The sequence below is a fragment of the Sminthopsis crassicaudata genome, chromosome 3 (assembly GCF_048593235.1).
Source record: "Sminthopsis crassicaudata isolate SCR6 chromosome 3, ASM4859323v1, whole genome shotgun sequence".
NCBI lineage: Eukaryota > Metazoa > Chordata > Mammalia > Dasyuromorphia > Dasyuridae > Sminthopsis > Sminthopsis crassicaudata.
In genome coordinates, this window is record NC_133619.1 from 637,419,188 (window position 1) to 637,446,625 (window position 27,438).

Here is a 27,438-nt window from a genome sequence, read left to right on the forward strand (position 1 = left end):
TATATAAGAGGAGAGAAAACACTCAGTAGTTCAATCTCCCTCATTTTACAGGTGAGGAGAATGAGGCCCAAAGGATCACAGGATATTGAATTTAGAACTAGAAATTACTCCGGAGGCCAAGGGTTATGTTCCAAATTCTCTCTGAAACCTCTAACTTACCAGAAATTTTAGAATAGTTCACATATTCAAGTTGGGTTCCAAAAAATTAGTAGAGCTTTATCTTTTTCTCATACCATTTAGTACTTTACATTATCCTTAGTTATCAATAACATCTTGTAAAATATTTGGAGTGTTACCAGAACTAGAACCACTGTGTGGTTGTAGGTGCCAGTGCTCTAGGCATGTTGGTGATATCATTACACAATGTAGCCTCCATGTTGAATACTTGGTAGAGAAGATCAGTAGACATCAATACTGAAATATTCATACAGTCAAAACTATCTCATAGAAACTCGTTTGACTTGTAAGGCAAGCAATACACTCCAGAAGACTGTTTTTTTAAATTTCAAAATATTTTCTTCTCTAGTGGATACCTATGGTACTAAGGCCAATAAATCCGAGTCAGAAAATCTCTTCAATCAACTCAGCCCAGCAGTAATCTTGACACTCTGGCAGCCATGTTGAAAGAGTTTTCAGTTAGCATGGATGTAGACCCCACTTATTTTTGAGTGAATATTTTCTAAAGATGGGATAGAGAAAATCATTGCAAATGACCCAAGAGACACAACTAACCCAGATATGTCTCCTTTGCCAGCACCATCCATTTGATTGGTTGATGCTGCCAAGAATCAGGTTGAAACAAAGCCAATTAAACAGAGCTTTTTGTTTTGTTTTGTTTTGTTTTGTATTCCAAGCATCTAATTGGTCTCAGATTTGATGACGCAATTGTCTTTTCAGACAGGAAGCACTGTGTTTCATGGTGGTAAATGACATAGGTAGGCTTAAAGTCCAAGTGAAGAATAAAGGAGAGAACAAAAGTTTCTGTACATAGGAAATGCTTTCTATGGTCTTGATAAAGAGGAAAGAAATTCAAAGCATGGTATAAATATTGGGGTCACTGTATTTTTTTACTTCAATGCCTGGGAATTTCAGGCCATCAAAAATACCAAAATTGCCACCGGTCTCAGTGTGCTATGAACTATTGCTGATGATAGATGTTGAGAAATATCTGTTCTTTGACCTTAGAGTGACTTTTTTGATACTCCATCCTTACCACTAAAGATGAGATTTTTAATTCAAGTCATAGATGAGTATCTTCTATGTATTAGCCCCAAAACACCAAGAAAAATAAATAGGCTATCCATTGGCTCCATATAGTGTGGGATGTTCAGAGTGCACCCTCTCGTCTAGTATTGAGAGTGGCCCTCTATAAAAGTTTTTACTTATATCACAGGTAGAATATTTTGAAGAAATAAACATCGACCTCTCCCATGGTATGTTGGACCTAGTGGAAAATGCCAGAAGCTGAAGGGAGGTAAAGAGGATGAGGGTTTTTGTCTTTTTTTTTTTTTTTTTTTTTTTTTGGTTGGTTGATTGGTTTTTTAAGATCATTGGATTTGGCAATTAAGAGACAACAGTTTGGGTTGAATGATGAGGTTAGAAGTCAGACCACAAAGAGCTGAAAAGAAGATGAAAAGGAAGGAAGGAAGGAGAGGTGTTCTATCTTATTAGACAGGAAATTATTGAGAAATTTAGCCACAAAAAGAAGAGAAGACAAATATTTTTTAAAAATCATTTTACTCTAACCTGGGAAGGAAAATACTGGACATCAGTAGAATTAGAGAAGGTCTGCAGTCCTGTTATTATCAGGAATGCAGGGGAGGTTAATAACAATGTCTGGTGGATTCCCAACTGGTAGAACAGCCCCGTCCTGGTCAGGTTAGCTGGTCCAATCTCTCTTGCCCTTGGGTTATTTGGTGATTGATGCCTGATCTTTTGATCTGGCTGCTCATCATCCTCCTGTTTCAAAACAGTGAGATCCCGAGATGTAGTGATCTTTATTTGATGATGAGAAACCCCCAAATCCACATAACTATCATCATTTTATAATAGTCCCACAGTCCCCAAATTGTTCTTTGTTGCAGATTTCTCCAACAATAAATTACAGTATCCTGAAAATATTCATATTCAGATTAGCTTTTTTTTGGGGGGGGGGGAGAAAATGCATCTCTCCTAGATCTTGCTAGATCTTTGTCACGGTCACAAGCATCCTGTGAGTGTCCCACAAGGCTCTTTCCAGGACCCTCTCTTCTTCTCTTGGATATCTCAGCAGCATCTCTCATCTCCATGCAGATCATCCTCAGATCTACTTATAATAATAATAGAACTAATAGCATTTCTGTAGCACTTTAAGATTGACAAAGCACTTTAGAAATATTATTTGAATACAAATATTTACCAAGGCTCAAAATTTTGACCCTACATCCTCTCTTACCCCTCCTGTTCAATCTGGTGCCAAAGCTTGTTGATGTTACTTTTGCAACATCTCTACTATATGGCTGATACCCCCCTCTGACACCCCTACCCTGGTGCGGCTTTTACCCCCTGGAATCTGGATTATCACAATAGCTTTCTTCAGACTGTGGTCCGTCCTCCGAGTGGCTGTGAAATTGATCTTTCTAAGGCAGGTCTGCTCAGCTCACACCCTGTTGTCACCCCCCTCCCCATTTAATGTTCCAGTGGCTCCTAAGATCAAATAGGAAAAAGGGGGCAGCTAGGTGGCAGCTAGGTGGCGCAGTGGATGGAGCACCAGCCCTGAATTCAGGAGGACTCGAGTTCAAATCTGATCTCAGACACTTAACACTTCCTAGCTGTGTGACCCTGGGCAAGTCACTTAACCCTATCCTCAGGGGGGAAAAAAAAATAGGAAATCCTGTTTTAAAACCCTTCATGATCAGATCTCATCCAGCCTTCCCTATGCTCAAGAATACCCATTCCTGGAATTTTCTCCCTCCATCATGTGATCTCCTTCAGAGCCAGGTAAATCCCACCTTCCATAAGAAGCCTTCCCTGATTCTCCTTAATAACGTTCTTTCCCTCTAAGATTATATTCTGTAAATATCCTACTTAAACAGTTGTTTTTCATGTTTTTTGCTCATTAGATTGAGGGCACGATATTATTATATCACCATCATTATTATTTTGCCTTACTTCGTATCCCTACAACTTATTAGCCCAATGCTGGGCATATAGTAGATATTTAATAAATGTTTACATCCGCGCTCTTGCCTCTGAGCTGCCTCCAAATAGTTCCTTTTAGGGCTTATTTGTACAAAAATATTTATAGTAGCTTTTTTTTTTTTTTTTTTTTTTTTTGGCTGCTGAATTGGAAATTGGGGGGGGGGATGCCTATTTGTTAGAGAATGCTAATAAGTCATGGTATATGATGGTAACAGAACTCTTGTGCAGTAAGAAATGGCCAGGGGAATGATTTCAGAAAAACCTGCTAAGACATAAACAAACTGATTCAAAATGAAATGGGACAGATCAGGAGAACATAGTACACATAGTAACAGCAACTTTGTAATGATGAGCTGTGAATGACTTAGCTTTTCTCGCAATGCGATGACCCAAGACCCTTCCAAAGGACTCAGGATGAAAACTGCTTCCTGTGCCTCCTTTTTTGGCACCTTGGCTAATGGAAATGTTTTTCATGCTTTCATATCTATAATGGTCACATTTTTTGCCTTTTCAGTTGGTGAGGAAAAGGACATTTGGAACCCCCAATTTTTTAAATGAATATTTGAAGTAAAAGATTTATTATTTTTTAAATATAAGTGTTTCCTTTGTAAAAACAAATACAAATAAATCATTTTAGTGCATTTGTCTGAGGAGCTTTTTTTCTTTCAGTTCCTCAGAGCTGTCTCAAACTGCTTTTCTCACACACGGTTTCTTTTTCTTCCCTTTTCCATAAATAAGTCTATGCTAGAAAAGGCTCAGTACCTTAGTTATATTCCCAGACTGAGAAGCATTGCCTTCTCGCATACAGTAGGCGTCTAATATGTGTTGTTTGAATTTTCAGTTTTCCTAGGCCTGGGGTCCAGAAGAGCTTGGCGCCCCTCCCCCATATATGCTACTCTTTCTCTTAAGCCAGGAGGGATGGTGTTGGCCACCCCAGAAACGAGCTCTCCGTGCCCACAGCTCCGTGCTGCACCCCACCCAAGGCAGGGTAATTGTGGTCACGTGCCCCACAGAACTCAAGCCAGTCTACATCCTCCCTTCCTGCATTGGGGTCCACGAAATATGGGGGTGGGGAGGAAGGAGGAAAGTAGACCCCTATTTTTCCTCCCCACCCCCCACATGCCGTGGGTAGGAGGTGGAGAAGACAGCGATGGGGAGGGAGGGGAGGAGGAAATGAGAGTAAAAGCCTCAAGGGTCTGGGACTAGAGGGGGCAGCGAGATGTTCACTTAACACTTCCTCGCTGAGAGACGCTGCCTCATTTAACATTGCCTCAAAAAAAAAAGGATACGGGGGCACCTGTCAGAGTGTGGCGGGATGAAAGGGGTAGGGGTCAGGGGTGAGTCTGGGAGGTCAGGAATGTGGGGTGCAGGTTCAACGTGGGGGCGTCAGGATGTAGGATTGAGCTATACGGAGTAGCGGAAAATCACAGCTTATGGAACGTGAGCTGGAGGCCGAGAGGGGATGTCCCCGAAGGGGGCGGGGCCAAAGGAAGGTTAAGGCTCCGAGTGCCCCACCAGGCTGGGCTTGGGCACACAGCTTCCTCCCATCCCCCACCATGGGGGGCTTGTGGCACGAGACTCCCCAGACCTTCCAGTCCCTCTACCCCCCCACCCCGTGCGGATTGGACCGCCTCCTTCGAGGATTGGCCGGCTAGTTTTGGCGGGAGGGCAGTGACCTCCGAGTCCCCCCATCTGAGGCCGGTGACACGATTGTCTCTGGACTTTTCCAGCCTCTCCTACTTCCCCATGCTGATTGGTCAGCTCTCGGCCACCTCCCTCGAGGATTGGCCGGCTGGGTTTTGGCGGGAGTATGGTGGCCCCGCCCCCTGCTCCCTCCCTCTCTCCTCGCCACCTGCGGCAGCTGCTTGAGGGAGGTAGCAGTCGGAGCCGGGACCTCGGAGGAGAGGTCACGGATGCCCCTCAGGGAGCTCCGTGGGGACTGCTGGGCCTCCGCTGTGCTCCTCGGTGCAGGAGTCCCGCCCCGCCCCCACCGCTGGGAGCTTGTTTCCTCTGTGCACCGTCTCCCCGTCAGCTCTCCTTCCTCCTCAGCCTAGCAGCCCCTCGCCCCCCAGCCCGCCAGCATGAGCAGGGACAGCTCCTCGGACCGCAGCGCCGAAGAAGACGGAGACAGTGGGGTGTCGACATGTCAGGTGAAGTCACTGGCCGTGGTGGAGGGACGGGACGCGGCCTTGAGCCAAAGGTCCAGAGCCCCACAGGGGCCGGGCCGGGAAGGACTAGGACGCACGCGAAAGGGACTAACCTTCCCCGCCCCTCCCCCATCCCGGTTAAAAGGAGTGAAATGAGCAGAATGCCCGTCCCCCATTAGATCTTGGGCTCCCCGTTTGCTCTTGGTACCCCTGGGCTCTCTACCGCGACCACCCAGAGCCAGCTCCTCCGCGGAGGCGATGACCCTCCCTTTGCTGTCACTCTCTCCCCTCTGTAAGGTCTGCCCTGCCGCCCCTCCCCAGCCGCCAACACCTCTCCCCATCCCCCTCCCTCAGCCGCCCATACCATCCCCCTCCTCTCCCCTCCCCACCGGCAGCCCCCAAAGTGCGGGAGGCATTGCGAGGCCTTGGCCATAACCTGCTGGTTAGGCTTAGAAGCCCGGGTACTCGCTGACACTTCCCACCATTCCCTCTGCCCTAGGAAGAAGACGCTTTCAAGGACATATCGGCGTACTTTTCCAAAAAGCAATGGAGGGAGCTGAGGGAGTGGGAGAAAGTCCGACTCAAGAACGTAAAGAGGAACTACGAGGCCATGATTAAAATAGGTAACAGAGGAGACGGGACAAGAGGGACCAGAGGGAGGACGGTGTTAACCGGCCTTTTTTCAAGCATTTTTTAGGATACAAAATGGCTGTTGGGTGATTTTCTTTTCTTTTCCGTCCCTCCCTCCCTTCCTTCCTCCCTCCCTCCTTCCTTCCTTCCTTCCTTCCTTCCTTCCTTCCTTCCTTCCTTCCTTCCTTCCTTCCTTCCTTCCTTCCTTCCTTCCTTCCTTCCCTCCTTCCTTCCTTCCTTCCTTCCTTCCTTCCTTCCTTCCTTCCTTCCTTCCTTCCTTCCTTCCTTCCCTCCTTCCTTGCCTCCTTTCCTGCCTTCCCTCCTTCCTCCTTTCCTTCCTCCTTTCTTCCCTCCCTCCTTCCTTCCTTCCTTCCTTCCTTCCTTCCTTCCTTCCTTCCTTCCTTCCTTTCTTCCCTCCTTCCTTCCTTCCTTCCTTCCTTCCTTCCTTTCTTCTTTTCCTTTCCTTCCTCCTTCCTTCCTTCCTTCTTTCCTTCCTTCCTTCCTTCCTTCCTTCCTTCCTTCCTTCCTTCCTTCCTTCCTTCCTTCCTTCTTTCCTTCCTTCCTCCTTCCTTCCTTCCTTCCTTCCTTCCTTCCTTCCTTCCTTCCTTCCTTCCTTCCTTCCTTCCTTTCCTTCCTTCCTTCCTTCCTTCCTTCCTTCCTTCCTTCCTTCCTTCCTTCCTTCCTTCCTTCCTTCCTTCCTTTCCTTCCTTCCTTCCTTCCTTCCTTCCTTCCTTCCTTCCTTCCTTCCTTCCTTCCTTCCTTCCTTCCTTCCTTCCTTCCTTCCTTCCTTCCTTCCTTCCTTCCTTCCTTCCTTCCTTCCTTCCCTCTCTCCTTCCTTCCTATTCTCTTGAAGTTTTGCCAAGCTCAGTCCATATTTTTGTATCCCTTACACTATCATGGGTTTACTGGTACTTGTCTCCCACCCTTCGGCGTTCTGCTCTACTTTCTTATAAATGATTGCATTTTCTTTCAGGTCTCAGTGCTCCTCGCCCAACTTTCATGTGCCGGGGCAAGCAAAATAGGAGAGCCAAAGTAGAAGAATCTGGAGATTCTGATGAAGAATGGATACCTAAGCAATTAGGTAAGGACAAAATATATGATGGGACCATCAGGAGGTGCCTGGAAATAAATGAAAACGCTGACTTTCCTCCTCATCATGTTCTAAGAAGTCCTGAGGTATAGCGTTCCTTCCAAATTCCTTGAATATATTAAGGATGACTTAATTAAGGAAACACTGTTAAACTACACTTCTTCTAGAAAAGGTTTAAAACTGTGAAATCACAGTTTTTATTAGACTAAATCTTTAACCAAAAAATCGATTAGCAAAATCACTAATTAAATCAAATTAGGTTGTGGCTAATTAAAAATTTAAAACCACCTGTTAAACTTGCTAGTTGTGGGGAGTAGGGTGAGGAAAGGAATTTCCAAGGAAAGGGAACTATTTCTGAAAAACATCTTTTAAATTGTTTTAGAATTTATTACAAATATATTAACATATAAACTGATCCTAAGCATAAAATAAACATGATTTAAGATGCATATAAATAAATTATAAAAATAAGCATTAATGTATTGGATAGGCTTGTTTTTGAGTACAAAGTTTCTTAAAACATGGAAATATGTTATACATGAGTGCATATATTTAATCTGTATCAAAGGGGAGGGGAGGGATGGAGAGGGAAAAGAACTTGAAACTCAGATTTTGTAAAAATGAATGCTGAAAATTGTCTACTTCTAATTGGAAAAACTATTAAAAATGGTATCTTTGACAACATCACAACTCATAATGCTTATTAAACTACTTAATTTTTTTCATAATAATCACTCCTACTTCCTTCCCCCCCATATTGCCCAAGCAAATTTCAGAAACTCCTAAAAACAAATTCCTCCATATGTATGCGCATATCTTGGCAAAACAAATTCCTCCATTGGTTGTTTCGAAAAATGTAGATCTCTTTTGGTCTTTTAAGTTTTATCTCCTCTAGGGAAGAAATAACATGTTTCATCTCCATCTTTTGGATTCATGATTTAATTATCAGAGTTTTGAAATATTTCAAATTTGTTTTCCCTATATTATCATTATATCGATCTCTTCTCTTCACCAGTTCATAGAGGTCTTTCCATACCCTGTAAAATTGTCCATTTTGTTATTTCTTATTATAGCACTAGGGTATTCCAGTTCATTCATTTACTATGATTTGTTTAGCTACTCCCTAATAGGAGAACCATTGGTTTCTAATTATTGACTACCACGAAGAACTGCTGTAAATATTGTTATGTCCTTAGGGAGAATTACCTTTTTAGTCTTTAATAGTTCTTCCTTGCCTTTGCTCAGGATCTCTATAGGATTTTCATCTATGGTTTTCTCTGTTACTTTTCAAACTTGCTCAAAGATCACTAACACAATAGATATCATATGGGTGAGAAAAATGCTAGATTATTTAGAGCAAGTTTTAGCTTTTACTTGTGAGGAACAGCAGGATGTTTAAGCTATAACAATGCTCCCCTCTTTGCCTCCATTGATCCAGGAAGCTTTATAGGAGGCAGACAGCTGGCCCTCCTAGATACCCCCCAAAAATATTCTAAACTAAGAGGTAAGAGAAGAGTGTAACTAAGAGAAAGTGTAGGAGTCATAAGATACCTAAGTTCAAATTCTACTATTTAACATTTATTAGATGTGTGATTCTGGTCGACTTACTTGGAGACAATCACACCTGTTCGAATGACTTCCTAAGTTTATTGGAAGGATCAAATGAGATGTTGCATGTAAAGTACTTCCCAAATTTTAAAGTTCCATATTAAAGTCGGTTATTATTAATCAACACTGGTAGAAACCTGTCAAGAGATAGTATAGTTGAATCCCAGAATATTGGGGAAGACATCTTATGGTAAACTCAAAGGAGAACTTGAAATAGAAACCCACTGGATGGACAGTCAGGGAAATGTAGTGATGATGCATTCTTGGAGGAAATTATCACATTGCTGGAAATCACATATTCATTGGAATATTGGAGTAAAAATCTGTCTGGAATGAATTCTTGAGAAACTAATGCAAATAAGGCCTCATGAAGGTATGTATTCTTTTGGTTAAATATAATAAGAAAATAATTCACTGATGCCAGAGAGGAAAATGTAAATGTGGTCTTATTAATATTAGGAGTGTTCAATTTGCAGATAACACTTTGAATACCAGTGGACTAAATTTTCTTCAAGGATAATCTGTTAGCCACATTTCTTTATTTTTTTTCAGAGACCTCATGAGTCTTTGTAGGCTACAATGGCTACAAATCAAAAGTTTATTTTATTTCTCATTCCTTTTTTAGTGAAAGCCTCTCGCTTCTCATCAAGATTAAAACAGAAGACACAACTAAGGGTGAGTTTTTCTCATAATTTTGTGCTAAGGACATCTCTCAGGAAAAGTTGATTTAACAACAAAAGGGGCAGCTGTATAAAAGTACTTTGAATCTGAGGAACTCACAAATACCTTCTTATTTAAGGAGGAGGCTGGTCCACAGACAAATTTGCATTTTGTAAAAATCATTTTACATAGAGGTCTGCAGAAGAGTTCACTTATCTAAAGTAAAAATTGTTTTCATAGAGCCCACTACTTTCAAAGATTTCATGGTAGCAGCAGTCTCCCTTCCCCTCTTTTTGGAGCCCATGAGCCTAAGGATTGAAACATTCTCTCTAATGATCCTTTTTAGGAGTTTTAGTATGCTATACTCAGATAATTCCATGCTATAAATTTATTTCTATAGTTTCCATTTGATAAATATTATAACTTGATTGAATAGTGTTATAACTTGATAGAATAGTGTCTGTGCTGACATTTTTCCAAAGTGTCTTATAGTTTTATCTTAAAGGAAAAAAAAAAAAAAAAAAAAAAAACTAAAACAACAAAACATTTCTCAAACCTTTCCAAAGCTGCAAAACTCTTTGTTTCATTTACCCTTCTTTCGTACTGCCAGTGCAAATGGGATTCCAACTTCTTTAACATTCCCCTATTCTTCTCTTCTCTACTTGTTTGAACATTCTCTCAAGGAACTTTTTTTCCTTCTTTCCTTCTGGTGGACTTTGAATAAAGCCTTTCAAAACTGAATCTTTTTCTTTTTCTACTGATTACATATTTCACTATACCTTTCTTAAGTCCATCTCATCTTATTTTAACCATATTCTAGGCTAATATTCTACTGGATCTCTTTTTTACAAATTGCCTTATACTTATATACTTCCTTATAACACTTGATTACTGAATTTTTACTTCTCAAATTGCATCGTCTTTTTCAACTTGGTTGACAGCTACTAATTTGCTTAAACAGTTAAATTTTGTTGAATCATTTTAAACAAACTTCAGTTCTGTTTATTCTCTAATAAATGAAATTATCTTCTATCAAAACAGTATATCTCTCTCACCCTCCAGGAAGGGGAAAGAATATATGCTGTTTGCACTTATTCTTTAACTTAGCTACAAATTTCTTAAAATCCACTGAAGTACTTTAACAGTTACAAAAAGCCTTAAAATATATTATTGGAATTTCTAGTAAAGACATCGCATTTCATTTACAAATTTTAGTCTCTAATTCGTTTGTAATATAAATTTCTACAAATCTGAGGGGGGAAATCCTTTCTTTTATGTCTTTACGTTTGAACTCTCCAATTTGGCCAGGGTTGCAAAAACAAAGAGAAAGAAGGAACCTTACAATTTTTTTCCTTATTCTCCACTGAAAATCACATTAAAAAGGTCAGTGGAAGTAAATTCCTGCTCAGTATCATAGGTAGCTGAGAAAGCTGTTTTAGGTATAAAACTTCATTAGTCTTCCCCATCTTTTTTTTTAGTTTTTAAATTTAATTTTTTTATTATTTTTTTTTTGCTTAGGTAATTGGGGTTAAGTGACTTGCCCAGGGTCACACAGCTAGGAAGTGATAAGTGTCTGAGGTCATATTTGAACTCAGGTCCTCCTGATATCAGGGCTGGTTCTCTATCCACTGTGCCACCTAGCAGCTCTCAGCATCCCCATATTTATAAAGCTCCCTTTCTTTGCCTTTTTTACAAGGGTTTTTTTGGGGGGTTTTGCATCTCTAGGTGTTCCCCTTCAGTTTTTCCAAATAAACAATTCTTTACATGCACAAGATAACTTCTGAGGTATAAACACCATCAATATCTATCTTACTGCCCACTAAATACAAGTTTTCCTAAGATAGGGTTTTATTCTAAGTGAATGAGTGTAAAACTAATGCCCATGTTTATTAGGATAATTGAACAGCTATTAGTCACAGATATCTCAAGAGAGTTGAGGAGAAAGGAAGAGAAAGAAAAAGACTCAGGGAAAAAGAAAGCTCTACAAAAAGACCTTCACCCACATTTTAACCTTTTTTTCCCCCAGCAGCTGATTAGTAATCCCCTGAGTGATCAAGTCAAGATTACTCATTTTGCAGATCAGGACAACCTGGAGAACATAAGAGAAACCTAATATTTATTGTAGCCATCTCTAGCATTCTTGTGAAGTTACTGAGATCAGGAAGACATTTTGGTTCCAAACAATCTCTAGTATTTAAGCAGTATAATAACTAATAAGCTTCCCAAACAATATAATAAAGCATTGGATATACTACTATATATATATACATATATATTTATTAGTTTGAGATCTGGTACTGCAAGGCCCCTTTCTTTCCCCCCCCCCCTTATTCTCTTGATAGTCTTAATCTTTTGTTCTTCCAGAGAAATTTTCTTTCTATTTTTTCTAGATCTATAAAGAAATTCTTTGGTAGTTAGATCAGAATGGTACTGAATAAGTAAATTAATTTAGGTATTATTATAAATTTCAATTCCATTAGCCCAGCCTATCTATAAATGAATGACTATTTCTCCAATTATTTAGATACATATTTATGTGACGAGTTGTTTGGTTTTTGAGGATTGGTTGTTTGTTTGTTTGTGTTCTGGAATTGTATTTATATAGTTATATATGGTAGATAGATTCCCAAGTATTTTATATTGTCCATACTTATTTTATATGAAATTTTCTCTTTTTAGCTCATCCTACCAAGTTTTGTGGGTTATACATAGAAATGCTGATAATTTGTGTGGACTTACTTTATATCCTACAATTTTAATGAAGTTGTTCTTTTTAAATTTTTTTAGTTGACTCTTAAGGAATCTCCAAGTATAAAAAGTGATAGTTTTTATTTCCTCCTTGCCTATGTTTTTCCCTTTAATTTCTTTTTTTTTTCTCTTGTTGCTGTAGATAGTATTTCTAGTACAATGTTGAATAGTAGTAGTAAAAATGAATAATCCTAGTTCTTTTGCCTTCTGAAATATCACATTCCAAATCCTTTTTTTCTTATAACTTTCAAGTAATCCAATGATTAAATTTTTCTCTCCTCAACCTATTTTTCTGGGAGATATTTCCTATTTTATCCTATTTTTTCCCACCTACTTGACTTTCTTTCATTATTTCTTAATGTATTATGGAGTCATCAGCTTCCATTGCAGTATCATTTCTAATTTTCAAGGAGTTATTTTCTTCAGTACGGTTCTATACATTTTAAACCAAATTGTTAATTCTTTTTTTTTTTTTGCATAGTTCTTGTTTCTTTTCCAGTTTTTCCTTTGCTCATATTTGATTTTTAAAATCTTTCTTGTTGTTCTTTTTTAAAAAAAATTTTTTTTTCTTCTAGGAATTCTTATTGAGCTTTTGTCCAGTCTGCATTTTTCTATGAGACTTTCCTTGTAGAGATTTTCAAATTATTTTCTTCTGTTTGTTTCTTGAGCTTCCCATCACCCATAATAGCTCTATATGGTCTTTATGGCTTTTTCTTTTGATTTGCTATTCTTCCAGCCTACTTCTTGACTTTGGGTTTTAAGCTAATATTTGCTCTCTTATCGCTAATGGGGGTTAGACAGGTAATGGATCTGTCCTGAACTATCCTTTTATGTCCTTCTGCTGTTTTCAGAGCTTTGGCTGGAGTTCTGTACCTTTCAATGCTTCCAAAATGGTGTGATCCAGGGAGAAGTCTGTTCACTGATCTTCTGATTTGAGGTCTATATGTTTCTCATTTGTTTCGGTCTGTTGGCCTATATGTGATTGGGTTTCAGAGGACTAATGCTGGACTCATCTCTGTTAGTGTGGAAGTTCTGCATGTTCAGAGAAACTAAACTGCTGGCTCCCTTTTGGTCTTGCCCTACTTATTTCATTGAAGGTTTATGTGCAAGGATAAAGGCTAGAACTGAGTCACTGTTCTGCATTTGGGCTCAGAGACACACAGCTATGTTTCTGGAAATTTTTCTTTGCTCAGTACTCAGCTAGGACATACCACCCCCATCCTTGCTCATCCATGTACATACCTTTCTCCCCTAGATCTTTGACCTGAAATTGGGTAGTGGGTGACAGAGCTGTCAGATAGCATCTTGTCCTACTCTCAATGGGTTCCCAGAGATATGATTTTGCCTCCTTTCTGTGCCTGAGTGCTAGAATATTCCTGTGCCCTTTTCTGCTAATGCTCTGGTCCTGGTCATTCCCCACCCCAATATCTGTTGACCTCTCAGTTTTGTTGTCCTGGGCTAGAAAAAATGACTTTTCTTGGCTTTCCCAATTAGAAGTTGGTTCGCATTGTTTTCTGATTTGTTGTGAAAGAGGAATACCAGGTGAACTAGGAAAAAATTGTTTCTCTTCACCACCTTGACTCCATACGTATTTCTTTTTTTTTCTTTTATTCAGTTAATATTTCTCTTTTTTTCTCTTTCTCAGTTAAGTAGATAAGAAAATTTCTTTCTTCAGTTGTTTTTTTTTTCATTTTTCATACTTTAAGAAATATTTTTTCTTTATCCTTTTCATTATTTAGCTTTCCTTTCTGTCTTATTCTAGACTTTTGTTCTTGAGTTCATGGCCCTTATATACATATTTAGTCATTATTTAGTGTCTGAATTCTTCATGAAATTAAAGCTTCTAAGGTAAATTTCATCTTCAGCATGGTTTCTGTATTGTTGCTTTGTAGATATTATCTCCCCCCCCCACCTTTTTTTTTTAACTCCAATTGCCTCAGGGTTAAAAAAAAAAAAAAAAAAGGACAAGATGTTACCCCAAGGTTGGAATTTTCTTTTGTCCCCAATTATATAGTTCATTGTTAACATTTGGTCATTTTTTTCAACTTGTCTGGAAATCTCATTGGGTTTGTGTTTTCCCAGGAGGGTTTCAGTTGCCCCTGAGAACTCTTCTCCTGAAGCAGGCAAGTGGTCTCTCTACACACCAAATCCCTACAGAGTCTACTCATTTTTAAATCTCCATATCCTTTTATAGGAATAGTACTTTTTTCCTATTGGAACATTTATCACGCATTCCCTTTCCCCCATTACTGAAACAAGGTTTTTCTCCACTCCCTTTTTTTTTTTTTTTTTTTTTTTTTTCAGTCTCTTCCTTTGCCTACTCGCCCATTCTCCTATCGGAGATTATAGGAGTTACTTTCCCTTCTTTATTAGTCCTTGATCTAATTAGGGTATATCATATATTCCTATCTATCTTTTTTCCTTCTCTTTTATGCATTCTGCCATTCTCTAATTTAGTACCATAAAAATAATGATTCACTTGTAGGCACGATGTTTTGAGGTATATGATATTCATTTCAAGTCTGTTGACCATCATTTCTACTTCATATCTGCTTTCACTCTTGTCATCTTTGTATATGTAGAAAGATTATGGTCTATTGTTATTTTGTTGTTGTTATGGTTCTCATTTACTATATTGGTTTTTGTTTTTGTTTCTTGCATATTTGTTGCCTGAAGTACATGAAAAACAAATAATTCTCCAGATCTGGTTTTCTTTCCAGAAATGTTTTAAACACTTCTTTTTCTTTCTTGAATGTCCATCTTTTTTCCCTAATTTTTTCTATTCTGCCAATTATTTCTGCTGTGTAGTCCATAAATTCTACTTTTCATGATTCCTATTTCTTTTATATAATATTCAAGAACATCCTACTATGGTTCCTTTGGGAAATCCATAAGCTCTACCTCATTAAGGGTTGATTCATTTTAATGTTATTTTCCAATATGTATTTAAAGATGTCTGGAATCTTTTACTAGGCATATAGTAGGTGCTTTATAAATGTTTATTGGTATATTTAAAATTTAAATATGATTGATAAATTTGAAGAGAGCAGTTGGAATCTAGAGTATAGAGAGTTTAAAAAAAAAAAAAAGATTAAGATGAAAGAAAACAGGTGCATTGATAATAGACAACCTCAAGGAGTTTAGCCATAAAAGGAAAAATAGATTTGTGATTATAGTAACTGAGGATAAATAAAGTGACACGTGCATGTTTATAGGCATCAAGGAAATGGCCAGTGGATTGAGAGAGATTAAAGATAAGAATGGAGATGGTGGAAAAGACATTTTTCTGTAAAAGATGAGGTGGAATGGAATTAAAGGGCCACTTCTTTATTTGAGACTGGAGCAAGTAAAAGATGTGGATTCAAGATGTGGAGGGAAACACATTTTGGGACATGGATACTACATGGATTTATTTTGGTTAATCTTTTTTGTTGTTGTTGTAATAAAGGTGTTTTTTTGTTTGTTTGTTTGTTTTTAATGTTTTTAGTTAAGAGGAGTTGAAGTAGCAATGGTGGCGCCAAGAAGGACATTGAAAATTTTAAATAAGTATTCAGAGGTTTACAGAAGGTAGTTCAGAAAAAAACATAATCAGGATAGTTTTGAAAGTAGTGGGTTGAATTTATTATATACTTTAAAATTTCAATTCCAGTTTCTCTCCCTACTTCTAGTTCTGCATCCCCAAGTATCTATTAAAAATTTTCCAACTGACTGTCCCAGACACATGTCAAACTCAGAGTCCAAAACTAGAAAAATATCTTATACTGAATTTGCATCATTCATCATCATCTCTCCAAACCCAGCCCTTTACTAAAATTTCCTATTTCTATCAAAGATATTAACATCTTTCCAGTCTCTCAGGTATATAACCTTTATGTCACCCGTCACTCTCCCTCATTTTACATGTCCAAGCATTTACCAAGTCTTGCTATTTCTATCTCTATAACATCTTACACGTGATTCCTTTTCTCTATTCAAACAGCCATCATCTTAAGTCCTGGTCTGTATCTTCTCTCTTTGCATTACTACAGCAACCTCCAGCTGGTATCCTTGTCTCTTTCACTCCATTCCTTTATATGTCTATCAAAGTCATTTTTCTTAAGTGAAGATGTGAACATTTACTTTACTCAGTAAACTACGACTCCTTTTTTAAAAGCAAGCAGAATGGAATAGAGATCATGAAATTTCATATATAATCTTTTTGTGTGTTCTGTTCTGTAGATAAAAATGCTTTTAGGTTTTGTTTTGGTGTTAAGTTCTGATTGAAAAAAAAAATTAAGAGTGACGGAAAGGAAAAGCTAAACTTCTTTCCCACCTCAAGCCTGTGGTGTGTTAAACCTCAGAGCAAAGGCCCTGAGGAGCAAAATTGGAGGGACTCCTGCCAATCATAGGCCACGGTTTTCTTCTGTTCCTGAAAGTGCACAGCAGTCTCCCAATTAAGAATTGTAACTGGCATGGATGGGGTAGATACTACAGTTTATATAGGAGCAAACTTGGAGAGAACAATGACTGACCTATTCATCAGAAATGCCAGGTCTTAGGACAAGCAAGCCTAGCTGAGCAACTGATACAGATCTTATGCCCACTACTGAACTTTATTAAGATTCTTCCAAGAGAAATAGGACACAGGCTCTGTAGTTAGGGAGAGCTGCCTTGATCATATAGGTATCTCATTACTTTAAGTTTATACTCACTCTCCCCATGAGCATGAAATATATTTAGGGGAGATTTCATCCCAGGTTTAGGTGGGGGAAATGTTTGTAACTACTCTTCTTGCTATGTCATTCGAAAAACTACCTTTGGTAAGAGCTAATTGAATCTACTTATTCACTTGAGTCTGATGGGAGCTCATGACCTTTAGTTTCAGGAGAACAGTGCCATTTGGAATTCCCTTAGATGCCCTCTAAGTATCCAACAAGTATGAGTGCAAGGTCAGTGGCTATGCTGAGAAGCGGAAGGGGCATGGTAGTAAAACTGTCCAGTAATAGAATGAAATTCACTGGAAGTGTTAAAGCAGAGGCTTGGCTAATAATTTATCAGGAATAGATGATAGCTTGTTAGGAATATTGGAAAGGGTATTCTTGTTTAAGTAGGGTTATAACTAGATGAGTTCTGAGTTCTTGTACAACTTGGAGATTCTGGATATAAAAAAGGGAAAATGGAAGGTAACTAGAATTTATTAAGCTTCTCCTATATTCCAGGCACTGTTCTAAGCACTTTAAAAATAATATTATATCATCTGATCTTCACAAAAATCCTGGGTGGTAGATATTATTATTCCCATTTTACAGATGAGGAAACTGAGACAGAATGCAAGTGATTTGTCTGGGGTCAGACAGCTAGTTGAGGGTCTTAAGACTGAATTTGAACTCAGTTCTTTTTGACTTCAAGTCCAACATGCTTTCCACTGTACCACTTAAATTCCTCAAAAAAAGAAATAATGCAGTGAAAACTGGGAAAGCCTGTCATCGATATACCTTTATCTTACTGGCCCTGATGCTGCTTCCAGTTTCTGTCTCTGCTGCTTGTGATACCCCAAAACTTTAGAGGACTCTGATCACAAGCTGAGAATTCTTCCCAATCCATGAGTCAGTCAACAATTATTAAACACCTCCTTATATGAGGTATTGTGCTCTATCCTGGAGATACAAAGACTAAAACAAAACAGTGTCTGTCTTCAAAAAACTTACATTCTAAGTGAGAAGATAACATGTACCTATAAGTATACACAGAATATATACAAAAGAAATATAAATCAATTTGGAGAGGAACAACTCAGAGCCACAGGAAAGACGTATAGAAGGGGGCACTTGATCTGAGTTTTTTCAGAAATCAGATATTCAAAGAGGCAAAGGTGAGAAGGAGAGTTTCTAGATATGGAGGATAGCCATGTCGAGGCACAGAAATAGGGAATGGTACAGTCTGTGTGAGGAACAACAAGAAAATATGGCTGGACCTGGGAGGAATGTTTCAGAAGACTGGAAAGGTCAGGGGTCAGGTATATTTCATTCCTGTTAAATACTATGTATATGCATGTGTTGGGGTGTAAGGTAGCAGAGGATGGAGAACGATATTGGGGTAGAGAAAGGGAGATATTATGGTTCTTGCCTATAAGGGAGTCCTCAGTCTTAAAGGAAAGATATAGGTCCCTGTCCTTGGCTGGATAATTCCTGATCCACTAATGATCAATGATCCCACCTTCAGAGATTTCCAAGTTTAATGAAGACAGGACATGAAAATTAGTTAACATTTAAGCACAATATCAATAAACTGAAAGTGAAGATAATCAGTAGGTCAGAGTTAATTAGTTTAAAAAAAAAAAAAAAAAAAGATCAAACACTGGATTGGCAGTTAGAGAACTTGAATTTGAATCCCAGAACTAGTCTTTAATGAGCAGGTCATTTTACCTTTCTCTCATACTCATTCTCATCTTTAAAAATTAGGCTGGACTATATATGATATTAAAAGTATCTGCTGCTCTATTATGATGCCATTAGGAAAGTCTTCCAGAGGAGTAGTTACAGTGGCATTATGAAGAAAATGGATTGACAATGTCTACTCTATTATAAATGAGTTTCTGAAGACTACCTCTTCAGTCTTTAGTCTGCACTTTCATTTCTATTACTCCTCAATGATCAGAATTTCTTTTGTTGCTCTATTTCTCTCTTGTGGTATTCCTTATTATTAGGCTACCCCTCACAACTTCCCTTCCCAATGTAGATAGCCATACTTAACTCCTTCTTTTTCTGAAGTACCTACCACTCAATGTTCATTGTTTCTTCTTACAGGTTCTCACCCCCAGCTCACCACTGCTCCTCTTCAGTGTTATTAAAGGGGAATAGTGTGGAATAACAAAATTAAAAAGTTGAGAGTGAAACAATGTGTGTTTCCTACAGAATAAGGAGACAACCAAGGAATTAGCTGACGCTAAAACGAAGGGAACGGTGGATTTGTCTGAGGAGTTGAAGATAGTAGTCATGAATAACGTGTCCATCTCAGAAGAAGTCAAGAAACAAGGTCAGATGGATGGAATCTGTACCACCACTCAAATGACAGAGGGAAATTGATTAAGAGGAAGAAATTAGGGAACTTATACCTCGTCTTTCCCTTTCTAAATTCCCTATTTCTGCCTTAGTTGACATCTGTCATGTTTGTGACAGGCCCATAGCACATCTGGGCCTGCAGAAGAGCTCAGTGAGGATATCTGTAGCCAGATGAAAACAGATGGTCAAGGATAAGTGGTTGTCCTTTTAGAAGGGAAAGGATTGAAAATCTGAGGGGTGGGGGGCAGCTTGTGCCTGACCTTAGATAGTGAAATAGCTATAGACCATCAGGCATCTTTCTTGCCCTGCCCTTCTTAGAGCCAAGAATAAGAAATCTTGGCTGTTTTCTTACTGACAGAGAACACTTCTTTGCCTTTACTTTATTCCCACCACACTGTCACTGATCCCATTCCAGAGTGCAGAAGAAAAGAGGTTAAAGTCCATATCTATAATTTGCGGGAACGGAAGTATCGAATGTACCAAGAAATCTGGGACCCTCAGGATGATGACTATCTCTGTGAGTAGCTTTCCCACTCCCCTCTGGCTGACATTTACCTATTCTTCGTGCCAGAGTGCCACCCCTTTCCATGATCCTGAATCAGCTCCAAACCAGATTTCTCAGGGTCAGGATAAACATTTAGAAATGATGCCATGTGGCATAAATGTACTTCACAGTCATACTTCCCTCACTAGGGGATGGTGAGCTTCCAACCGAGTACCTAGTTTTAACTGTTCCTAATCCTAGTCTCTATTACTTGCTTTCCCCTAGTCTGTGAGGAGTGCCAGACTTTCTTCTTGGAAACCTGTGCTGTTCATGGGCCCCCAAAATTCGTCCAGGACGGTGCCATGATCAAGGGATATCCTTACTGCTCAGCCATCACCCTGCCCCCGGGGCTAAGAATTGGACTTTCTGGGATTCCTAATGCAGGACTTGGTGTATGGAATGAAGGCTCAAATCTACCCCTGGGTCTGCACTTCGGGCCCTATGAAGGGAAAGCCACAGAGGATGATGAGGCTGCCAATAGTGGATATTCCTGGATGGTAAGATCAACTTGCACTCTTGTAGTGGGGCCCTCTTCTTCCTCCCCTCAACCTCATAGAGTATCTCTTACTATATGAATGCAGTTCAGTCTCAAATACTGCTTAGGAGAAGCTACTCCTAAGAAAGAAGATCAAGTCCTAGCCCTAGGGGAGCCCCTGATGTGATGGGGGAGACATGGCTTTCACCTCCAAGGAATTGCTCCCCCCTATCCTCTTAGGACAAGGCATGATATACACCCCAAAACCAAGCACCCTGTCAGCACACTTAAGCTATCAACATGTAAACTGGATCAGTCCAACCTAAAGAAATAGCAGGGTAAAGGGGTGGCAGTCTGAATATGAAAATACATGAATTTAATGTTATTTCCTGAATTCCAGATCACCAAGGGGAGAAATAGTTACGAGTATGTGGATGGGAAAGAGGAGTCTTGCTCTAACTGGATGAGGTGAGAACTGAACTCCAGAATCTGAATAGGTCAGCCTGCAGGGAGGTAATTTCGTTCTGCAGATTGACCTCTCCCCATCTGCTTTTTCAATTTTGATTTGCCACCTTCCTTTCTTTACCCAACAACCTCTTTATTTATCTTGAGTCTGGGGGAAAAAAATCCTGTCCTATTATAGAGTTTTGAGCGCATCTAGCCTGGAGCTCCTGTAAGAAAGGTCCTGCTTTCCCCACCACTCCCTCCAATCCCATGTAAAGCAGTGAGAGATCCTTAGTCAATTATGTGATTAAGTACAGGGAATAGCTTGGTGGCATGAGAAGGGCATGTGTAGCATGAGATGGCATAGGTCCAGTAAGATGAGACCTTTATGAAGGATACTGAATGTTTGTGTGAGGAATTAGGATTTGCCATGGGGGCCAAAAAGAAGGTTTTGTTTCATATCAGCCTTTCCCTTTCCCCACATGCCAACCTCAGGTATGTGAATTGTGCCCGGGAAGAGGAGGAACAGAACCTAGTGGCATTCCAGTACCAAAGACAAATCTTCTACCGAACCTGCCGAGTCATTCGACCTGGTTGTGAGCTCCTTGTCTGGTACGGGGATGAGTACGGACGAGAACTGGGCATCAAGTGGGGAAGCAAGTGGAAAAGACCCCTCCCAGATATCACAGGTAAGCAGCGGGGATCTTATTTTTGTGTCCTTTCTGCACAGGACCTTGGACCCAGAAGTTGATAAAGCATGAGTTATGTTAAGCCAAAAGTAATAAGCATTTTCAGATTTCCTTACCATAACAGAATAAAACCCAATTAATCCAGATTCTGTTAATTAGCAACAATGTGGAAAACAATTTGAAGCATAGGTTTGGAGAATCATGGACTCTAGATCTAGGATTTCTTCTCTTTAAGGAAACTCCCAATGTATAATTCACTGGTCCTCAAACTTTTTAAATAGGGGCCAGTTCACTGTCCCTCAGGCTGTTGGAGGGCTGGACTATAGTAAAAACAAAAACTCACCCTCTGTCTCCACCCCTCAGCCCATTTGTCATAACCCGGCGAGCTGTATTAACGTCCTCAGCGGGCCGCATCTGGCCCTTGGGCCATAGTTTGAGAACCCCTGGTATAATTTCTTCCTCAAGTGGCAACTAGACTATGATTTACTTCTCAGTTGTCTGATAATATTGAAAGGTTAAGGAGCAAACCAGGGGTAACATTTGAAACCACGTCTTCCTGACCACGAGATTAGCTGACATCTCTCATGTGATTTTTATTGATCCAAAATATATTTAACAAAAAAAAAAAAGGAAAAAAATATCTTTTTCATCTGAATTTTCCTTTTCATAGATGATCAGTATTCTTTCCAACTGACAGTCTGGGATTTTTATGTAAAAAGATTTTTATATTAAAGGTTGGCCCCCCCCCAATCTGCCATTTGTTCATTAACTTCATTTCACTTAAAAAATTACTCAAAAGTTACCCAAGTTGCATTCCTTCAGCTTTTATAATTCAATCTTTTTATCAAGTCAAACTGCTTTTCTCTCAAGCCTGTTCTTCATTTACTTGCATACTCTCTTGGGCCCAGCCTCTTCTCCAGCCCTACTTTCCTATGCTTGGAGTCTGTCCCTTTCTCGGTCTCTGAAAACTACTTGCTACAGGAAGCCCTCCTCAATCCCCCAGGGGCCTGTGCCTCTCACTCCAGTTTGCTTTTACCTTGCAGATCATCCTCATGCCTGACTCCTCAGAATCTGTTTCTTGGTAGATGTTCTACCTTTGTGCTTGCGTTTTCAGTACCTAGAGGATCGAGTATTTAGTAGGGACTTATGAAAACACTTTATTGGCTATGAATTAGTGAGATTTTAAGTATACAGATGTTAGAAATTATGGCCATATACTTAACATGAATCCATATATCAAAAATGCAGTTTAATTGATTTTTCCACATATATGCATGGCTATCACAGATGTTATCTGGGGATACAAGATGATCTCTCCCATACTGCACATGTGATCCAGCTGTTTGCACAACCTGATACTTCCTATGGTGTGAACTCTTAAGGGCATAAATACTCCCCCCAAATCAAAGCCATAGTCATGCAGTTTGAATAATTGATATTTCAGTGTTTCAGAACACTGATTTCAATGTATACTTCTTTCACTACTGTAGGATCATTGCCTCACTGTGACTTTGATAGGCAAGGCTCACTCTGAAGCCAATTTGGTTATAATCTTGGTTGGTCCAGGTTAGTGGCCCCCAACAAGCCAAGGCTTGTGCTCTGCTGGCATAATATAAGAAGCACTAAAAAGGTAGGCATCAGTCACGTGGTACTAACTAGAAGAATCATAGGAATAACTCAAATAGGATATTACTATTTACAAAGTATAATTTTCACTACCTTAATTTTGCAGATGAGGAAACTGAGGCTCAAGGTGACTAAGTGTTTGGCCAGGGCCAAACCAAGAGCCAGAACATGCATGCAAGTCTTTTGCCTCTAAGGACTTCAAAGTATTTCTTGATTCTTTAATTCAGACAGTTCTATGAAATATCTCATCTAGCCTGTTGGAATTAGAAGGTGCACTTAGCACTGCTTCGGTGCCGTTTGAATGTTTGAATTCAGCACCTCTTTGTAGAGTATCCCATTCATTATCCATAGGGGATCACTTTCATCACTGAAGAAATAGTACTTAACATGTGCCTTTGGATGAAGGGATTAAAGACATGCAGAGCTGCAAAATGACTAGGCCCTCTGCAACAGAGGTTTCCCTCAAAAAGTTATTCAGGTTGCCTTGTCTTAACCAACCAGAGCACAAATGTCACCTTTATCCAGACTGAATTCCATTACCATAGTTTAAGCAAACTTTGTGCTGGGAAGGCTAGATGAGGGGGATACTGTTCCCCAAAACTAAGAGTTGTCATAGCTCCAAGTGGCTCCTCAGTAAAAACAAACATACTGACTCAGGGATTTCAGAAGCAAGGTTTGTCTATGAAGACATTTGTCAGAGGCACAAAAGAATGGTAAGAGATGCAGGGGGGGGGAAAGAAAGAAGGAGAGGCTCTGCAAACTGTCAGAGAGAGAGAGAGAGATCAAATGCTCTGACCCGAAATGTTATTACTTTTTTTTTTTTTAATAGTTTTTACTTACCAGATATATGCGTGGGTAATTTTACAACATTGACAATTGCCAAATCTTTTGTTCTAATTTTTCCCCTCCTTCCCTGCCCCCCTCTCAGATGGCATGTTGTTAAATATACATGTTAAATATGTTAAAGTATAAATTAAATACAATATATGTATACATGTCCAAACGGTTGTTTTGCTGTACAAAAAGAATCAGACTTTGAGATAATGTACAATTAGCCTGTGAATGGAATTCAAAAGGCAGGCAGACAAAATTAGAGGGATTGGGAATTCTATGTAGTGGTTCATAGTCATCTCCCATCTTTCGCTGGGTGTAGCTGGTTCAGTTCATTACTGCTCTATTGGAACTGATTTGGTTCATCTCATTGTTGAAGAGGGCCATGTCCATCAGAATTGATCATTATATAGGTATTGTTGCTGAAGTATACAACCATCTCCTGGTCCTGCTCATTTCATTCAGCATCAGTTCATGTAGGTCTCTCCAGGCCTCTCTGAAATCATCCTTTTGGCCATTTCTTACAGAACAATAATATTCCATATAATATTCATATACCACAATTTATTTAGCCATTTTCCAATTGGTGGGCAGCCACTTAGTTTCCAATTTCTGGCCACTACAAAGAGGGCTACCATAAACATTCTTGCACATACAGGTCCCTTTCCCTTCTTTAAAATCTTCTTGGGATATAAGCCCAGTCGTCTGTATCCCTGTATCCCTGTACCACTGCTGGGTCAAAGGGTATGCACAGTTTGATAACTTTTTGAGCATAGTTCCAAATTGCTCTCCAGAATGGCTGAAATGTATTCACAATTCCATCAAGAATATATCAGTGTTCTTATTTTCCCACATTCCCTCCAACATTCTGCATTACCTTTCCTGTCATTCTAGCCAATCTGACAGGGGTGTAGTGGTATCTCAGAGTTGTCTTAATTTGCATTTCTCTGATTAATAATGACTTGGAGCATCTTTTCATATGGCTCGAAATAGTTTCATTTTCTTTGTCTGAGAATTGTCTGTTCATATCCTTTGACCATTTATCAATTAGAGAATGGCTTGATTTCTTATAAATTATGAGTAAATTCTCTATATATTTTGGAAATGAGGCCTTTATCAGAACCTTTGACTGTAAAAATGTTTTCCCAGTTTATTGTTTCCCTTCTAATCTTATCTGCATTAGTTTTGTTTGTACAAAAACTTTTCAATTTGATATAATCAAAGTTTTCTACTTTGTGATCAATAATGATCTCTAGTTCTTCTTTGGACATAAATTCATTCCTCTTCCACAGGTCTGAGAGGTAAACTATCCTATGTGCCTCTTATTTATAATCTCATTCTTTATGCCTAGGTCATGAACTCATTTTGACCTAATTTTGGTGTAAGGTGTTAAGTGTCAGTCAATGCCTAGTTTCTACCATATTAATTTCCAATTTTCCCAGCAATTTTTGTCAAACATCGAGTTCTTATCCCAAAAGCTGGGGTCTTTGGGTTTGTCAAACACTAGATTATTAAAGTTATTGATTATTTTGTCCTTTGGACCTAACCTATTCCACTGATCAACTAGTCTATTTCTTAGCCAATACCAAATGGTTTTGGTAACCACTGCTTTATAATATAATTTTACATCTGGTACAGCTAGGCCACGAAATGTTATTACTTCTTTAGGAACAAGTCCAGGAATCCATCTTTGCCCTTCCTGCCCTTCAGGCCTCTCTACTCGTGCCTTCCTCAGTCAACAAGCCCTCAAACAGCCCTCTCAAGGATTCCTGGATTCAACCACAGAAAGTCATGGGCTGGACGATCTCCATCCAGAACAGCTGCTTCCACCTGGTTACAGTTGTGTAAGTGACAAAGCAGAAACATCACGAAAAGAGCCCCCTAGCTCCTTGTGGGAGAAGATCAAGCAAGTGGATCTGGGGGAAACAGCCAGCGTTCCTCAGAGCCAGCAAGTGAGAGAGAAGGAAAGCAGCCCTGGGGAGTGGGATATCAGCAGGATCCAGGGGGAGAGTGCAAAACCGACCTCACTGGCATTACAGCAGCAATCTGAAGAAGGGCTTGGGCAATACAAGTGTGGTGAAGGCAAGCAAAGATGTAGCTCAAAGTCAGGCCTCATTAGACATAGGCATCAGACACACTCAGGAGAGAAGCCTTATGTGTGCGAGGAGTGCGGACGAGAATTTGCACAGAGGTCATACCTCAGCATACACAGGCGGAGACACTCAGGACAGAAGCCTCATGTGTGTGAGGAGTGCAATCGAGGATTTGCAGACAGGTCAACCCTCATTAGACACAGGTGGACACACTCAAAAGAGAAGCCTTACATATGTGAGGATTGCAAACAAGGATTTACACAGAAGTCATACCTCATCAGACACAGGTGGAGACACTCAGGAGAGAAGCCTTATGTGTGTGAAGAATGCAAGCAGGGATTTGTAAGCAGATCGACCTTCATCAAACACAGGTGGAAACACTTAGGAGAGAAGCCTTATGTGTTCGAGGAGTGTAAACAAGAATTTGTAGGCAGGTCGACCTTCATTGCACACAGGAGGACACACTCGGGAGAGAAGCCTTATATGTGTGAAGAGTGCAAGCGAGGATTTACACAGAAGTCACATCTCATCATACATGCCCGGATACACTCAGGAGAGAAGCCTTATGTGTGCAAGGAGTGCAAGCGAGGATTCACACAGAAGTCACACCTTATCGCACAAAAGCGGACACACTCAGGAGAGAAGCCTTATGTGTGTGAGGAGTGCAAGCAAAGCTTTACACAGAAATCATACCTCAACACACACAGGTGGAGACATAGGCAAAGGAATCTTTTGCACATGATGAGTGCAGGTGAGGATTTACATAGAGATCACAGCTCATCACACACAGATGGACACACTCAGGAGAGCAACCTTATGTGTGTGAGGAGTGCAAGGGAGGATTTACACAGAGATCATACCTCAACACACACAGGTGGAGACATAGGGAAAGAGGAGCCTTATGTGGGTGAGGAGAACAGGTCAGGAATTGCAGACAAGCCAGCATTCATCCCATACAAGTGAATACACTCAGGAGAGAAGACAAAGATTTACCAAGGATTTAGACCTCAGCATTTGCAAATAAACATACTAAAGGGAGGGGAGCATCTTACACATGTCAAGCACCATAGGCAATAGTTGATTAATTTGCCAAATCTGATCACACATAAACAATAACCTCTTATCAATAAAGATAGCCTATGTACTAGGTACACATAAATGGAAGAAATAGGACCCCCCCTCTTCTGATCACTCTGAGACAGCATTCAAAAAGTCAGCCTAACCACTACCCAGTCATTACTGAGAATGGGGCAAAGAGTAATTGAATAGGCACAAGGTTTCTAGGAGATGAATTTGGTTAGGAAGTAATCTGGAGTTCAGTTTGGAGAGATTATGCTCTTCCCTGTGTTTGTTTCATCCTAAAGTAGCATTCAAATAACCATTGCCCAGACATTACTCTTGAGAATGGGGCAAGAGTAACTGAATAAGCACAAGGCTTCCAAGAGATGAATTTGAATAGTTAGGAAATAATCTGAAATTCAGTTTGAAGAGATTATGTTCTTCCCTGTGTTTCTGTTAAGTGTTTTACTGCAATAAATTTTTCAAGTCTTTATGCCTTACCACTAAGAAAAAATGAAGGGGACGAAGGGAAGGTTTAGTTGGGCGCTACAGGGATAAAAAGAAAGGCACAGAC

General features: G+C 39.7%; 1 protein-coding gene across 2 annotated transcripts; it reads left to right on the top strand.

Moving 5' to 3' along the window:
• The first annotated feature begins 5,038 nt into the window (after positions 1–5,038).
• On the top strand, positions 5,039–27,378 carry LOC141564389 (histone-lysine N-methyltransferase PRDM9-like). 2 transcript variants are annotated; one of them, XM_074306823.1, is made up of 10 exons: positions 5,039–5,330; positions 5,827–5,950; positions 6,931–7,038; positions 9,281–9,330; positions 18,957–19,077; positions 19,519–19,620; positions 19,873–20,144; positions 20,523–20,590; positions 21,062–21,255; positions 25,381–27,378. In XM_074306823.1, exons 1-10 carry the CDS (start codon positions 5,262–5,264, stop codon positions 26,766–26,768), a joined length of 2,496 nt encoding a protein of 831 aa, XP_074162924.1. In that variant the 5' UTR covers positions 5,039–5,261; the 3' UTR covers positions 26,769–27,378. The 2 variants fall into 2 exon arrangements, with proteins under 2 accessions (XP_074162924.1, XP_074162925.1); XM_074306824.1 differs by lacking the exon at positions 25,381–27,378 and adding an exon at positions 22,988–25,351 and having other exon boundaries at positions 5,051–5,330.
• Positions 27,379–27,438: the final 60 nt, after the last annotated feature.